The 18,146-nt window shown below is 34.8% G+C and overlaps 1 protein-coding gene across 3 annotated transcripts in view; it reads right to left on the bottom strand.

Moving 5' to 3' along the window:
- Positions 1-225: 225 nt before the first annotated feature.
- Positions 226-18,146, bottom strand: part of LOC123550926 (epithelial cell-transforming sequence 2 oncogene-like) — a 39,104-nt gene continuing 21,183 nt past the window's right edge. For all 3 annotated transcript variants that reach the window (XM_045339428.2, XM_045339429.2, XM_053540295.1), the window contains 14 exons: positions 17,418-17,602; positions 16,922-17,011; positions 16,275-16,457; positions 14,557-14,660; positions 11,423-11,503; positions 9,255-9,542; positions 7,757-7,902; positions 7,312-7,380; positions 6,835-7,059; positions 6,010-6,166; positions 5,691-5,756; positions 5,148-5,239; positions 4,430-4,602; positions 226-3,779 (listed from right to left, as the gene is read on the bottom strand). In XM_045339428.2, coding sequence (XP_045195363.2) covers positions 3,652-3,779; positions 4,430-4,602; positions 5,148-5,239; positions 5,691-5,756; positions 6,010-6,166; positions 6,835-7,059; positions 7,312-7,380; positions 7,757-7,902; positions 9,255-9,542; positions 11,423-11,503; positions 14,557-14,660; positions 16,275-16,457; positions 16,922-17,011; positions 17,418-17,602 — 1,987 coding nt within the window. In that variant the 3' untranslated portion in view covers positions 226-3,651. The remainder of the gene's footprint in view (positions 3,780-4,429; positions 4,603-5,147; positions 5,240-5,690; positions 5,757-6,009; positions 6,167-6,834; positions 7,060-7,311; positions 7,381-7,756; positions 7,903-9,254; positions 9,543-11,422; positions 11,504-14,556; positions 14,661-16,274; positions 16,458-16,921; positions 17,012-17,417; positions 17,603-18,146) is intronic.

Genomic DNA, 18,146 nt, shown 5'->3' with positions numbered 1-18,146 from the left:
TTTATAAGCATAGAGCCAAACATTTTCAAGTTACAGATCAGAAACCAACTTTTAGGATGGCTTTGGCAAAGTACTGTTTCTGGTGAAGTTTCTGTTCATGCTTTTGCAAACTTTAAGATAAGTTTTTAAGGCAGCATTAAATCATCTGAATATTCACCCTAATGACAGACAGTACTTAGGTTGTAGGAGTTCTAAGATCATAAAATCACAAGAGAAACAATAAGAAACTGATATATAGTTTTTAATTAATCAAAACATGATCTATATTCTGCTAAAGGTGCATTTTTTGTTATCATGGTACTATGAAATACATGTATAATAAATGATATTGTCACAATCTACATACAACTTAACAAACAGTAATACTTCATGAAGTAGGTAAGATAAATATTAATGTGTATGTATAAATGTTACAGATAAACCATGTCCAGTGATGTATACACTGCACAAACAAGAAAATAACACAGATCATGCAGCTTCCTATCGGATCAATTTCTGAAACTGTACAACCCATAAATAAATTCCGATGAACTGAGATACATTCATTAAAGTATGAGAACATATTTATCTCCTCTTTATACAGGCTGAATGACAATTTCCACATAGAGCATAATTCAAGACGTTTATCAATTATGCTTCAGTAAACAAGTTAGCAACTAGAAAGGTATGGCAATTCACCTTGGGTATAGTAAGACACAGTGGTTTCTAACTGTCAATGACACGGGTGACAAAATACGTTTTTTCAAGGTAACCTAGTTCTTGCTGAATGTAAGTTATCACTGACCCTCAATTTAAGGCAAATATACAAGCAAAGTGACTGCAGTTTAAATTAAAGAAATTAAGTATCTAGTCATTCCACTTTATTATTGTGATCATCACTGTTTTCATGCAAAAAAAAAAATGCATTAGCACTGAATTATAACAAACATTCTTTACACATGTAAAAACTGTCATGCAGGGCATCAAATTTATGCACTTTTTTTCACATTTAGTGACCCGAGGAGTAAATTTTTTAAATATTTAAATGTAAAAATTTTTATTCTGTAAAGTAACTAAACAAAAAAATTACAGGTGTAACAATTGTAAACCAACTCAAAAACCTAGAACTCAAACATAACAAGCAAACAGCACCCTGTTATAACATCATCCTTAACAAAATAAACATAACAAAATAGCGGGGATAATACAGCACTTGTTGTTAGACTGTGAGATAGTTTATCCAGCAAATACTGCCCATTGAATAATCAGGATATTCATACTTATCCTACTGTTCCATGTGCTAAGGAATTTGGACATGTGCTAAGGGTTTATTACGCAATAAATGTAGGTCAAACAAGCCAGCCAGGAAATTCCAAAATTGGATACAGAAAATGCTGAAGTAAACAGAAATTTAAGGTTGACAATACAGTTTCACTACCTTAAACTAGAGATGCTTTTGAGAAAAGCGCATGTCTCCCACAACTGCCTAATCATCTAAATACATGTAGTATAACGTCAGTCTTTATATACTGTTTACTTAGAGCACATGTGCATGCTTTTTTGACAACAAACGGACCCCTATACTACTTTTAAAAGTAGTAAAGGTGCCGGTTTGAGGGCAAAAATGCGCAAGAAAATCTTAGTGTCTTTTGGTAATTCAAGGGCCATAATTCTGAAGTGCCTGGGCCGATTTGGCTAGTTATCGAACTTGGCCGAGCACTTTTTGGTGAAGATCGGATGAAAAATGTTCGACTTAGGGTGCGGACAAGCTTTGTGACAGACAGACTGGAGTAAATCAATATGTCTCCCACACCACTGTGTGGTGGGAGACATAATTAAATTTCACTGCATGTTTGTTACATAGATCCTAATGTCAACAGTATATCCATAGGTCTATTTGGAACCTAAAACACATTTTCAGCATAATCATATTTACAGCATGCATATATAAAGTATGAGACACAGAAAAATACACAATCCAAAAATCCTGTTAATTGCACTACAAAGAAATTATATGCATATAAAAGGAAAAGTGCAAAATATTATCTTAGATTGTGCTTTTAACATATAAACAATAGAAATACAATTAAATACAAAACAGAACAAGAAAAATGGTCATACATGATGTTTTTGCAAGTAAAAGATGGAATCTTGTCCATCCGATTGTTTTCCTCTTTAATTTGGAGAAAAAAGGATTATTCAATGTCACCCTGTCAATATGGGATATATTCAGACATGTTTTCATCTGAAAGACATACCATATCTGACTCGCCTGTCATTGTCCAGTGTGACTTTTCCAGCTGGCACTCATCCAAATATGTGACAGTATATATTGTACACAACGTTGAACAATCAGTATAAATGAGCCGTGCCATGAGAAAATCAACATAGTGGGTTTGCGACCAGCATGGATCCAGACCAGCCTGCGCATCCGCGCAGTCTGGTCAGGCTCCATGCTGTTCGCTTTTAAAGCCTATTGGAATGGAAGAAACTGTTAGCGAACAGCATGGATCCTGACCAGACTGCGCGGATGCGCAGGCTGGTCTGGATCCATGCTGGTCGCACACCCACTATGTTGGTTTTCTCATGGCACGGCTCAAATATTTTTCATATTCAGATTCAAATTACAGATTTTGTAGAACAAGAACAAATGTCAAGCATAAAACTTTTCTTGTATCATGACACAGCTATGCTTACACAAACTTGTGTGCTTTGTGAATGCCTCGTGAATTCTTTCTATCTTGCTTAAAGTAAAGAAAGAAAATGAGAAGTCAACATGTTTTTATGGAAGTTTTCTTTTGTCAATGAAATGATGTTGATATCAAATACAAAGCTGTATCACTGTTTGACAGATTTTATGACAATGACCTTTCAGGACTAAAGATGAATAACTAATTAATAAGTGCTTGAATAAACAACAAATTTAAGTTTGTTGTTTAAATTTGCATGCCAGTATATTTGTATGCTTCAATTAAATATATTTAAGACTAGAAACTACATGTAATATTGATATGTGAGAGCATTAATCTAAATATAAAGCAAATATCTATGTACAAAAATACTGTATCACTAATTGGCAGTTAATACATAAAGCATTGCATAGCAAGTAACTTATTCCAAACTATGCTATCACAGTCAACAGTTACAAAACATTTCAAAAACACCATCCTAAAAAGTTGAAAATGAGTATATTATAGTTAATACTTCAAGCAATTTTAATATTTGATAATCAGTCCATGAAGGTGATTATACACACTAATTTCTTGTACTTCATAAAATCTCAAATAACTTTTACATGTAGTTCTTCTGATACCAATGTTTTAGCCAAGAATAATCACCTGGAACAATTTCTGGCAAAATACACAACCTTGTACAAAGCCCCCAAGTGAATTTCTGCAATGCTAATATTTCTTAAAACTCTATCACAGTCCATTTGAAAAAAGGAAATTACCACCCCCACCCACCCCTACAACAAATGTCTCAGTGTCAGCAACCTGTACTAACTGTAGCATGATATAAGTTTCTAATCAAATAGACCTTAACAGTTGTAACAATATGGCAGTAAAACTATAAAAATCCCTGAATACACTGGATGCGTAAATCAAATTAAAAAGCATAAACATGTTTACTAAATTGTTTCTGACACTGGATTCAATTTGAAATTATTTCCTATTAGCCTTGTAAAGCTGCTCTAACAGACTGTTCGACCAAGCTTATCCAGTTGAATTTCTCCTCCGGTGTTTCTGCCGAGAAGACCCACTGCTGTTTAGGATTTTCAATCTTAAATGCATTCCTTAAATCTGCAAGACAATGACATTCTATTCAGTGTACATGTACTAAAATCAAATCATTAACACTTACCATGCTAAATTTCTATAATGAATTTGTCCATCTTCCAATTTGGACAGTACCATTAACTGTAAAAGGGGTGCTTACCAAAAAGATACTGGCTGAAAAGTGAACACTGCAGATCATGATCAGACTGCACAGATGTGCAGGCTGATCATGATCTACACTGGTCGCAAAGGCAGAATCAATCGTGTCCAACAGGAGAAGGGTTATAAAGCTAAATTTTCTTTTTGCTGTAGCATTGTCAAATATGCATAGACTGCCAGGACAATTGGCAGGAATCTTGTTGCGAATGACTGCTCAGCAAAATTTCCAAAGTATGAATATGCTCTAGACAAAGTTATGGCAAACTGAATATTTGCCATTCCTGAGTAAGTCCCAAACTTTAAACATTCAAAAATACAGGCCCTGAAATTATAACTCCTGTTAGCTTTCTTTGGTTTTATCTTCTACAAATACTGCAACAGAAAAGATCACCTGGTTCATATGTCTATTTAAAGTCAGTGGATTATGTCATATGATGTACATGCACACCATTTCATGATTTGTATCTTCCAGTACTGCAGTCACCATAGCTATCTACAATACATGAAATACAAACCTTTGGAGTCCGGTAAGTCATGTATACGTAATCTACTTAGAGAGATGCTGGCCTCAAATTTGAAGTTGTACTCGATGGCTCGACTGAAAGGGAAGTTTTTCGAGGTTCTGCGAGTCAGTACCAGGGCATCATTGAACAAGAACAGTCCAAATATCGCAGCATGCTGGTATACCCTGTATAAAGATGTAAAATATGTAAGCCTCACAGAATGTTCACCTTACCTCAATATAGAAAATCTTGCTACATTATGAATGGAAATGTTAAGCCCAGTAACAAATACTTGATTAAGTATGATAATTAAATTATGTAACTATTTTATATAAAAAAAAAGTTCTGGTCTGCACTGCTCTCCAACTCACAATTCTCTGACTGCTTACTATATTAAGTGTATAAAGAGGGAGTCTGAGATGTGGATTTCTTTGTTTAAACCAAAATATATGATTTAGGACCTTTGTGGAGCCTTTGGGACTTCTAGTTTATTATAAAAGCACACTAGTACTTATTCAATAATGTACAGCTCTGGAAAACAATCATACACTCAACGGGAAAAGGATCAGGAACTTGGGAACTTCTGAAAGACATTCCTAGTCCTTTTTTGCTAAAACAGTTATTTTTAAACAATACAATTGCACTTCAGGTTAATGTGAGTTAAAGCTTTGCCATGGAGAAACCAAACACTTGATCTACAATTTCACAAAAGAAACAGTTTAAATCTTACTGCAATTCAGGTATTTCAGAGCTTTTCTTTGGTGAGTTCAGCTGGTTGGCATCTAGATGTTTTATGAGGTACCTGTTAGCTTCCAGCAAAGCCTGAAACAGTTCATATCTGACAGTTTAACACCTGAGGGAACAAAATTATACAGACAAGAAAAGGAGTTTGAGCACACACAACTGATGTTACCAGGCTACCTTTAAAAAAGTTACTGAACCTTCAAATTTTGAAACAAATACAAAATAAAAATTAAAAATTTAATAGTGAAATATCCAGACTTACATAAATAACTATCAGTTAACTGTCATGAGCACACAAATTTTAAACAATCTTTTATCCAACTTGTAATAAATAGCAGAGATATTAGTCACATGTATAATACAGAATTTGAGGATGCAAGGCTGGAGGTGGCTAGGTAATGTCTTATATACATTGTAAAAATCATTGTAAACTTCCAAATCAAAACCCTAAATACAAAGTAAAGTGTACCATAGAATATTATAAAAGTGTAAATATATTTAAGATAAACAAACAAGAAGGTATACATACTGGACAGTTCTGTATCTTTCTCTGTAATTCAATCAGCTCTCTGTCTCGCTCCATTCTCATCTTACACTACAATATAATAATACATATATGTATTCTAAGACAATGACATATAATTGCAATACCCTACAACAAAATCTAACAAGTGCTCTCCTTTTTAACTTGAAATGTGCACAGCAACTAAAAATAGTTACCTTCCACAAAACGATGAAGTAAAAGAGTCAACTACACAAAGTAGGTTATGAAAAAAGTTTTCGATTTTTTTTTAACTTCAAAATTATCATTCTACAAAATTACAGAGTGGTAAATTGACTTAACTAACCTCTCTGATACATTTCTCTAGTTCTGTCAGTGTACATATAGCATCAGCCAGGTCAGCCCTGTCCTGATGTGACTTTGGTGTGTGTAGTTCAAACCAGCTCAGTAAAGTCACATACTCATTGATCCTTCGTGATGGCAGTAACAACATCTCCTGAAGCCTGAAAATACAAATACTCTTTCTCCATAACATGACATTTCTACATGTTAACATGCCAGTGCAAATTTTCACTTTACAAAAGAATGGAGTATTGCTTTTTTCAATTTTACCTTGATTTTGTAGAAAAGATGTAACTTATATGAACCAGTGTTAGGTCTGCTTTCATAGACAAAACAGTACTGAAATCAATGTTATTCATTCTTTCAGTACATAAAAAACATATGACAGCATGAAATATTTTGTTACCAGTGTCCTTTACATCATTTCAATTTTAAACACAGATAACTGAGACTGGAAAGGTGATAATAAATTTCTACTCACTTATATCAAAGTAATTATTTAAATGAGATTTGGTTCAAGCTTTTAACACAGGAGATCAGTCTCAAAAAACTCTAACACCCGTGTTGGCTGTTTCTAAGCAGTCTCGAAATTGACTAAAGGCAAGGCTTGCATTCTAGGCAAGACTCCATTCCAAGACTGTTTTCCAAACTTAATTTGAAAGCCTTAGGACATGAACATTGCTTCTTGCATACAAAATCAATTTTTCAGTAAATGTGTTAAAAACAGAAGACTTGCATTAAAGCTGCATCTGTATCAAATAATCGCTTTCAAAAGAACTTTTTTTTTATATTTTATTTATTCACAATCAATTATACCATACAAACTCACGTGAGCATCTTGGTTTCTGGTGTTCTATCATTTCTAACTAGGAATGCTCTAAATGCCGGTGTCTGTTCCTTGGACCTCTCAATACAGCGTAGGATAACCTCATTATTGTTCACAAAATTTGTATAGACTTTCAACCATGTACAGAACTTGACAAATATATCTCCAAGACAGGTCTCCTGGGCATCCCATTCTAACAAACGATTCTGAAGGTTGTCTTTCAAATCACTGAAAATATTATAGCTTTGATCATATAAACTAACATAAGAAAATTGAAAAAGAAAATTCTACTTGCAGTTAGTAATATGCTCTTAGCAGCAAGCCCCCATATACTCTGCATGAAACTGCAAATTTTGCTGTCATATCATATGGCTAATATTACCGTGGTACCTGATAAAAGTTCTAAACTTTTACATTGCCCTATCATAATGATGTTTTCAACACATTTACAATGGAAAGATACAGACAGCCTTTACTTACTTGCTGATGTCAAGTATTGCCAATACATCTGTGAAAATAATCTGGAGATTCTGGTTGCTGATAATTGCTCTGAAAACAGAAAATTGTAATAATAAGTTATCGATGCAGCATATAAACAGAACACCTGAACAATCAGTAGTTATCATCAGTCAGTTTAAATACCTTTGTGTTGTGAAATGGTTAGTTTTCATGGAGGATTAATTTTTTATGGATTTCGTTGTTGCACTGATCCACAAAATTAAATCTTGATGACTAGGCAAATTTTGCAGTCATTTTATCTTGAAAATTTGAAATACACCAATTCATGTCCCTTGGAAATTGTTTTTTTTGTGTGTCTATTTTATGCATACAAAATTAAATTATTTCAGAAGTATCTATTGCACCTGATTTGAAAAGTAGGTAAAACTTTTTTTGTTTATTTCTGTATGAGATCACGTTTACCAACCTGTTGGACCTTAAGGCAGCATTGAGAGGTTTAAAGTAGACATTCTTTATAGCAGTAAGGACCCTGTTGTACTCAACCTCACTTGATACCATCTCCATGGCAATAGGTGTTCTCTTCTCTGGATGATCACTATATTTCTGTGTTGTCTGGAAAAATGAAAAATCTTACGGAGAATTTAGATACTGTATGTACATGTGATTTAAAATACAGGGACAACAGCTCTGTCTTATTCAGCATAATATGCCTGCTTGCAAGCAGAATGGACCATGGTAGGTAAATGGGCATTAAAAACAAGAGTTGTCAGTGGACAATGAAGCTCGCCACTGACAGAAAAGTTTAATAGGAGCACATTCTAAAAGACAGTTGTATCCCCATGCCACCATACTGAAGGGTGGATACTTACAAGGATATTGATTCAAACACATTATTATATGAACTACAAATAAATGAATTCCAGCTGACCCACATGTCCTATCATTATACAAAATACATGATGCTGAACAGTTGTTACTTCAGTATTGAAAAACTACATATAAAATTCTGATGTTGCACAGTTACTATAAATAACTCTTCAAATCTATATACTGTGAAACTGAAACCCAAGAATACTTGTAACCCTACCAAACAAATCCTACAGTGATGATTAGGTATTGTATATATCTTGAATAACACAGCTATATTATAATCGTTTACTTTCTGAAAAGCCGTTTTAAAAAAAAATATGAAAGTGAACTGGGGTACAAGTTATCTTGACCTTTAAGATTCTAACATCAAAATCAATTTAAAAGATCTCCTGGAAACACACAAAAAAAACAAGTACAGCTCAGACGGCACCTAATAACCTTGACTTTCAAGCAATGACAGGGATCTTTTTCAGGCTGTAATTTATCACTATTTAAAGTCTGAAAAACCTGTACATGTGAACCAAATCCAGAAACAAAAGTGCTGATGGACAGACAAAGCAGTTATTATGGGATGTTCAGCCTCAGTCAATATTATTTTTCCTGGTGCACATCAGCGTAATTATCCCATTTTTTCAAAATGGGCAATACAAAATTAGGGCATTAACCAACTGATGCTTGTGAATTCATCTAGTGTAAATGACATTACCAGTAATGTTCTTGTTAAACAAATCATTGCTTTGCTGTTGCACAGATTATCATAAACATTGTGTACCTCCTACAATATCTTTGATAAACACACCCTAGGGTGTGCTGACACTTGAGAAAGTAATACAGCTTATTTTGTCGATCATTAGGAATCTACACTGGGTAAATGCAGCATATACGGTTGGTACACTAAATACAGCACACTAAATGAAGCTTATAAGGGTGTATACTTTTCTATGTAGTCTTGAGATGGGCATTATGCGTTTTTCTTATTGTTGATTGTTATCAACTAAAGAAAACAAATCTGCCACACTGAAACCAAACTGCATGTTATAGCCAGGCTCCAGTCAATATCACTTACGAATCACTGTCTTGTAACAAATATTTACCAATCTTTCTAATTTCCCAGTAGCTCTCAAAGTGCCAAACTTCTGACTTAGTTCTTGTGTCTTCAACACCACCTTTTGATGCTCATTCTTTTGCCTTCGTCTTTTTGTTTCTTTCTCTGACCCCTCGTCTTTCCTTGCCTCTCCATCAGCTTCCTCATCCTCATCCCAGTCACGTGTCTGTTCGTACGTCCGTCTTGTTTCGTCAAATTTGTCTCTTTCCTCTCCCTCCTCTTCTTCCTCCTCCTCCTCCACCTCCTCATCATAGCCATCCTTGATTGGCTCAAGTTTCTATGAAATAAAAATTAACCAATATAATAAAGAAACAACAAACTGAATCATATACCATACGATTTATGCTGTTGTTGGCTCTCAAATGCCCAGATACAAAGTTTTTCTAAAGAGGCCCTTCGTCATCAATTAAGGGGGCAACAAGAGAATAAAATCATTTCAATCCACTTAAATATTCCTTTAATACTGTAATTGGAGTGTGGTGTCTTTTTTTTCTTTCTTACTGTTCATTAATGGGTTTGTTTTCATTCTAAAATTTCTACCGTATTTGATTTATCAGAACAAAAACACATGCTACTTTCCAGAGGTTTATTGCTGCATCTGATTATGTCACTTATTGATGCAAAGGTCCAAATCAATGAACAAGAGGACCATGATGGTCCTGAATCGCTCACCTCTTCCCACATGACCCAGTTTTGAGTATGGCGTCATTTTTTCTATTATTTGACATAGTGACCTAGTTTTTGAGCTCATGTGACCCAGTTTTGAACTTGACCTAGATATTATCAAGATAAAAATTCTGACCAATTTTCATGAAGATCCATTGAAAAATATGGTCTCTATAGAGGTCACAAGGTTTTTCTATTATTTGACCTATTGACCTAGTTTTTGGAAGGTACGTGACCCTGTTTTGAACTTTACCTAGATATCATCAAGGTGAACATTCTCACTAATTTTCATGAAGATCTCATGAAAAATATGGCCTCTAGAGAGGTCACAAGGTTTTTCTATTTTTATACCTACTGGCCTAGTTTTTGACCGCACATGACCAAGTTTCGAAACCTACCTAGATATCATCGAGGTGAACATTCAGATCAATTTTCATGAAGATCCATTGAAAAATATGGCCTCTAGAGAGGTCAAAAGATTTTAATAAGTTTAGACCTACTGACCTAGTTTTTGACCGCAGTTGACCCAGTTTCAAACTTGACCTAGATATCATCAAGATGAACATTCAGACCAACTTTCATACAGATCTCATGAAAAGTATGGCCTCTAGAGAGGTCACAAGGTTTTTTTATTATTTGACCTACTGACCTAGTTTTTAAGGCACGTGACCCAGTTTCAAACCTGACCTAGATATCATCAAGGTGAACATTCTGACCAATTTTCATGAAGATCCATTCAAGGGTATGGCCTCTAGAGAGGTCACAACGTTTTTTCATTATTTGACCTACTGACCTACTTTTTGAAGGCACGTGACCCACTTTCGAACTTGACCTAGATATCATCAAGATGAACATTCTGACCAATTTTTATGGAGATCCATTCACAAGTATGGCCTCTAGAGAGGTCACAAGGTTTTTCTATTATTTAACCTACTGACCTAGTTTTTGATGCCATGTGACCCAGTTTCAAACTTGACCTAGATATCATCAAGGTGAACGTTCTGACAAATTTTCATGAAGATCTTATGAAATATATGGCCTCTAGAGAGGTCACAAGGTTTTTCTATTTTTAGACCTACTGACCTAATTTTTGAGGGCACGTAACCCAGTTTCGAACTTGACCTAGATATCATCAAGGTGAACATTCTGACCAATTTTCATGAAGATCTTGTGAAATATATGGCCTCTAGAGAGGTCACAAGGTTTTTCTATTTTTAGACCTACTGACCTAGTTTTTGATGGCACGTGACCAAGTTTCGAACTTGACCTAGATATCATCAAGATGAACATTCTGACCCATTTTCATAAAGATCCCATGATAACTGTGACTTCTAGAGATGTCACAAGGAAAAGTTTACGCACGGACGCACGTACGGACGACGGACGCTGCGCGATCACAAAAGCTCACCTTGTAACTTCGTGACATGTGAGCTAAAAATAGGCAAACTAGAGTTTTTGTTTTGGTACTTTTACTTATTGCTATTAACTTACCTGTTTTGTGCTTGTAAAATTAATGTCATTTACTCCAGCTTTTTGTAGAAGATATTCACCTAGAAACTCCAGCGGATTCACCTGAAAAAGTTTATAAATCAATTATTTTATTTCATTTCTTCTTTAGATTAGGTTTCCAATTTTGAACTACACTTGAAACCCTTTATAACGCTATTCGATATACCATGGTATTCGGTATAACGCTGTACGCTCTTGGCTCCCGAATTTTCCAAGAGACCAAAAAACCAAACAAGAGGGCCATGATGGCCCTATAGCGCTCACCTGAGTACCACTGCTCTTAATGATAGTTCAAGTTTTGACATAGATCACATAGGCATACACATTAAATATCATCAGGATATATATTTTCTTGTAACAGTCCCTTTTGACCTATAGGTCAAGTACTAGTGAGGGCCAATCTCAATACTAAGTTTGAGGGTCCTAGGCTCAGATTTTGCATTTTTGTACTAGCATGACTATTCCTTACCCTGGAAGACTTAACATTTAAAACCAGTCTCATTGGAAGCTGCTAGTGTATATTCATTTACATAAAAAATAAAGGGAGGTAATTTGTCATAAATTCAGTCAATATGTATCTAAACTGATTGTCCAAGACCATGTGATTGCATTAATGAAATTTCAGATCAGTATCTTCATTAGTTACGGAGATATACTCGTTTTAATTTCAAACAAAGGGAGGTAATTTGACATAAAATCAGTCCATAGCTATCTACCCTGATTGTCTTAGTCCAACTAATGACAATAATGGAAGTTCAAATGAGTCCTATAAATACCTACTGAGATAAATCCATTTTTATTAAAATCAGGGGAGGTAATCATGCATTGGTATATGCATGTACAAGCCTTTACAACAATATATTAAAAGTAAGTAAAAGTAGAAATTTCTAACTATGAAAGACATAAATAACGTTTCAAACCGATCTCATTAGAAGCTCCTAGTTATATTACATAAAAAATAAAGGGAGGTAAATTGTTATAAATTCAGTCAATATGTATCTTCCCTGATTGTACAAGTCCATCTGATGGCAAAAGTGAAATCTTCATTAGTTATGGAGAATATCCATTTTAATTTGAAATAAAGGGAGGTAATTTGACATAAAATCAGTCCATAGTTATCTACCCTGATTGTCTCAGTCCAACTAATGACAATAATGAAATTTTAAAGGAGTCCTATAAGTACTTACTGATATAAATCCATTTTGATTAAAATCAAGGGAGGTAATCAGATATAAAATAACTCTAGAATCTATGACTGAATCTGACAGATTCATCATGGAATCTAAGATTTATTGTAATTGAAGTTATTTTTGCAAATCTGTATCAAATCAAACCATAAATGAAGTCTCTATATGGCTGCAAAAGCCAAAATAGCAAATTTTGGCCCTTTAAGGGGCCATAACTCTGAAACACATGATGGGATCTGGCCAGTTTTCGACAGGAACCGAGATATTATGCCAATACAAGTTGTGTGCAAGTCTGATTAAAGTTGATTTCAAAATGTTGTATTTATTGTGTTCACAAGCCAAAAAGAGCAAATTTTGGCCCTTTAGGGGCCATAACATTTGGACCCATGATGGAATCTGACCAGTTTTCGAAAGGAACCAAAATATATTGCCAACACAAGTTGTGTACAACTTCTATTCAAGTTGATTGCAAAATGTTGTATCTATCATGTTCACAAGCCAAAAATGGCAAATTTTGGCCCTTTAAGGGGCCATAAGTCTGGAAACCATGACTGGATCTGGCCAGTTTTCGAAAGGAACCGAGATATTATGCCAATACAACTTGTGTGCAAGTTTGATTAAGGTTGATCGTAAAATGTGGTCTCTATCATGTTCACAAGCCAAAAATAGTAAATTTTGGCCTTTTAAGGGGCCATTACTCTGGAACCCATGATGGGATCTGGCCAGTTTTCGAAAGGAACCGAGATATTAAGCCAATACAAGTTGTGTGCAAGTTTGATTAAAATTGATTGCAAACTGTGGTCTCTATTGTGTTCACAAGAAATTGTGAGCGGACGACGGACGAAAGGCGCTCACAAAAGCTCACCTTGTCACTATGTGACAGGTGAGCTAAAAAAACCATACTTTATTTTGATCATAACCAGTTATAAAACTTCCTGTGTATCTTAACACCTTTTCCATGAAAACTGTGACAAAAATCAATAATTGTCTGCCAGCTTAATTGTTTGAGTAACACCTTTGTTAAACTTAGAATACATGTAGGCATGTGTCAATTAGGCAATCAGGACCGTGTCAAAATTATATTGTTGGCATAACACGTGTTTAACATTGGTCAGTCAACTATCAAACCGTTTAAGTTTGCACCAATTAAGTGGACAACATGAAAATTTGAGTGAATAAAAGATAAAACAGCATGCCCATTTTTGTAATAAAATGCTGCCATTTTTCGTAGCCATCCCATTCATACATTGGAACTAATGAAGATTCGATGCACTGAATAGCCATATTGAGATTGTTTATTTTATCCATTTTCTATTTCAACAATTTTTAAAACGCGTTTTTCCTCTTTCTAATACTTTTTATTTATTTTCCACGTGTTTAAAACACCGTGCTATTGCACTGATTGTAATTTTCACGACCGCACGCTTCTCACACAGTTTACATGTTTATTTCCGGGATTCAGAATTTCAACTTTCTTTTAGAATCACAACGAAATGGGAAGCTGACACATCTTTTTTTCATTTTCTCCAGTAGCATATAATGGTAAATAAATGTCCCATTTATACAAATAGAATTTCCCATACAACATGTGAAGCAGCGTTCAAAATACATCTAATGCATTATGGGTTGGTGGGTTATTGCATATACAGCCAACTGGCGTTGTAAATTTAACCCCGCTAGATCCATGGGTCTCGAACCTTGGACCCCAATGACAGCATTATAAAGGAGTCCCAGTGTACTTCTTTCTAAACTAATGTAAAATTAGGGTTAAAGAGGTTTTCTGTTGAAAAGGACTTTCTAACAAAACAGAAAGGTCAAACTCATAAGGATACTATTTCCTATTTTCATGGGCTCTTATCTAAGATCTCAATTAAACTGAAAAACCTGAACTAACATTTAGCAATGTCCTATTAAAAGAGATTTACATACTCCATTTTGGTTCCCAAGTTCACACAGCCCCTCAGTCAGTGCAGTGGTGATATTTTTCACACCTCTTATGTCAGTCTGTCCAAGGACTCCAAATATCACTTCTCCTGTGAAATAACAGAAGAGTAATATAATTTGATAATAAGTATAAATTTGAGCTGTTATTTTCACTGGCTAGCGCAATTAGCTTGAACAGAGAAAGGCAGAGGTAACATGTTAATCCTGGAGATGGGTAGAACTTGTACATTAGTTATATGAAGGGTATGTTATTTGTCACAATGCAGATTAATTTCAACAAGGTCATGATGGCTCTAGTTTCACAGGTGGCTTGAACTATAATGGTAAGGGAGGTTGGAAGATTTAACTATTTCTAGTTCTGGCAGCTTTGTTTTCTGAAGAATGTCAACCAAGGAATATTTGTGCCGAATTATTTCAAATTCATGCCAGCAGTTCTTTTAAAGCTTCTTCTATTATAGACATATAAGGAAAAGTAAGCTTGTCCTCTGTTGGCCATGTTTCTAAAGAATAAAAATAATTTGAAAACACTTATGAATGTTTCTACAAAATTATTTTGAAATCAGGCCAGCAGTTCAAGAAAAGAAGACTCAAAATTTACCCTATACATAAATAAACAAGAGGGCTATGATGGCCCTAGATCACTCACCCGAGTTACACTGCTTGCTTGAACAGTTTTGGAAGATAATTATTCAAGGAAAAAGTCTATGAAATTATTATGAAATAGTATTTTGTACAATTTGTAAAGGGCCACCAGTTTCTGACAATGATCTTAAAATTAGGCCTGCTGTTTCTGACTTTTTTTAAATTTCCAAAATATACAAATAGGGAAGAAGTGACCACACCCACTGGCAGCCATGTTTTTGATGAATCAAAATAACTTGAGAAAGCTTGGTAGATGGTACAACAAGGATCATTTTGTGGGAAATTATTTTAAAATCGGGCCAGCAGTTTCACTAAAGGTTTTTAAAGTGTCCACTATATACATATAGGGAAAAGTAACCAAACCCTATAGCACCCATGTTGTTTGTAGAATCAGGATAATTTGAACAATCTTGGTAGAGGGTCACACCAGTATCATTTGTCTGAAATTATTTTAAAATAGGGCCAGCACTTTCATGTTTAAAGATTTTTCTATTTTAACCTCTGGCACACCCTTTGTGCAACCAAGCATAACAATATGAACAGCTATGGAAGAGGACCACCTAAAGAACATCAAGGCCAAGTTTCATCAACTTCTTTCAAATGGTTTTAGAGGAGATTTTGTTTAAAGGAAAGTGTCGACGGATGGACACTGGACTGTGAGTGATCACTATAGCTCACCCTGAGCACTTCGTGCCTCCTGACAACCATATTTAACAAAGCTAAATTTTGAAAGACAGTCACCCAAGGAATATTGGGATGACATTATTGTGAAATTTGGTAAATATTTTCCAAGTTTTTCATTTGGGTTGCCATGGACGACTGATATGTGACCTTCAAAGAAACTAGTTTGGTTGAAATTGCTTTTTTGGTTTAACATATGTTCACTAAAGAAATTGTGGATGAAGCCTGGACAAAAGATATCCAATGATCCAAAAAGATCACCAAAACCACTTCATGCACAGATGAGCTAAAATGGTACTTGATGTGTGACTTAGCTACATCACTTACTTAATTTTTAACATATTAATTCCATACTACTTCTGTTTCCCATATCTACCTACCTGCTAACTGGGCAGCTATATCTCTATGTGCTGCCTCAAAGTAAGGTGTAAGTACTTGTTTGCACTTTCCGAGAGCTTCCACTGCCTGGTCTGCTGTGTTAGCCCAAACGTTCAATTTACTGGTACAGAAATACTGCTCAGGTGGAGGCCCTTCTTTGTATGGTAAACACCACTCTGTATTCACTGAAATAACACTTATCTTCTGTATTTCAAAGAAATGATGGATTTTTTGTTCATTTTGTAAGAAAAGATTTGGCCTTATTTAGTTCCTGTTAAATTCCCATCCTGATAATGAAAGATCATTAATGGCACAGGTGTCACTATAGGAATTCCAGGAGTAGCCCACACTTTTAAATTCACTAGACAGCCACTTGGGACAGTTACCAACAGTCCCGCTGAAATTCATTATTTCATTTTGCAGTGAATTTGCTCAAGGCACTCCAAGAGTCAGAACAGTTTAGCAATGTGTTGGGTTTACAGAATTTATATACGATGTAGAAACAGTAAATTCAATCAAGACATAGTTTAAGACACCATGGTTGTATTGATCTATGACCGTTTGTACAACTAAAGAAATAATTACTGTCAACACATTTAACTGGACTCTCAGCTCCATACCTAACTCTGAAATGTCTGCCAATACTTACCATGATTGTATTGACCTATGATCCCTGTAGGACTTGAGAACTGAATACCAGTCAGCACAGTTAATTGGACCATCAGCTCCATACCTAACTCTGAAATGAAAACATACATTTATGTTTCAATACCTAAATAAAAAAATTACAAAGGGTCAAAAATGGGCGTTAAGGTAAAATAATTTTTATACTCAAATAACAGAAACCGAGTAAACATTTGTACAACAACACCGTTTTACCTAAAACGTACCACCAAGCATTTTCAAGCACCATAAAGTAGCATATGAAAGCTCAGTATTTACACTGCAAAACCATATTATATTGTCAATACTGGTTCATTCAGAAAGGTGTGTAAGACTGAGGTTGAAACAACAAATATATTGCTTCATTTCCCACATTTACTTTTGAACTGAACGATACCATGTACTATTCACATCTACAAACACATGGAAATAAAATTATAATCTATCACAGTATTTACATAAAATGTTCATATCTGACCTACCTGAAGCGGCTATTGGAGCAAATATATCGAACTGTCCACCCATCTCTGATGGCAGTACGTGACTAGACACAGTCTCAAAGAATTCCCGAGCTTCTGGGTAATCCATATTCTCTAGACTTATGTTACATCCATGAACCAGTCTTATCTCCCCTGGCAATTCAGCATGCGTAAATATTCCAATGCTCCTAAAACAAGCAATAGAAATACATCCTTAAACTAACTGACAGAAAAGGTCACAAAATATCATTTTTGCTGCATGTGTCATTCTGTTTGTAAGTTCTGATAGATTTTTTTTGGTAAGATTCTATCTCATAACAACTGTACATAAAGTAGAAGATATCTTATGAATGTAGTCATAAATTAGTACAGACACTTGGAAAGTAAGTGTAATGGGTACATCAGGTTCTTCCTTCTCAAAAGTACAAGTGCATGTCTATTCAAATCACATTGCTGTACTAACAGTTAAAACCCTGTCCAGAACATGTCAAAAATCTTGTTTTCGGATTCTGGTTTTCAGGAATCTTTACAATCATACAGACATACACCAAACATTTGCCTGTTTGTATGGTTTTCTTTTCCATTCTGCTGCTATAACATAATAATGGTGATGTACAGACAGTGATTTCATTGCACAATATTACAGTTTCAGTCTTCTACGCTAAATAAGAAAATTGGGTATTGTAAAAACTTATAAATAAATCAAATGCATAGTAAATAACTTCATTTAAA

Source organism: Mercenaria mercenaria, chromosome 4, assembly GCF_021730395.1.
Source record: "Mercenaria mercenaria strain notata chromosome 4, MADL_Memer_1, whole genome shotgun sequence".
Taxonomy (NCBI): domain Eukaryota; kingdom Metazoa; phylum Mollusca; class Bivalvia; order Venerida; family Veneridae; genus Mercenaria; species Mercenaria mercenaria.
The sequence above is the reverse complement of the archived record's forward strand: the minus strand, read 5'-3'. Positions and strand labels throughout refer to the sequence as shown.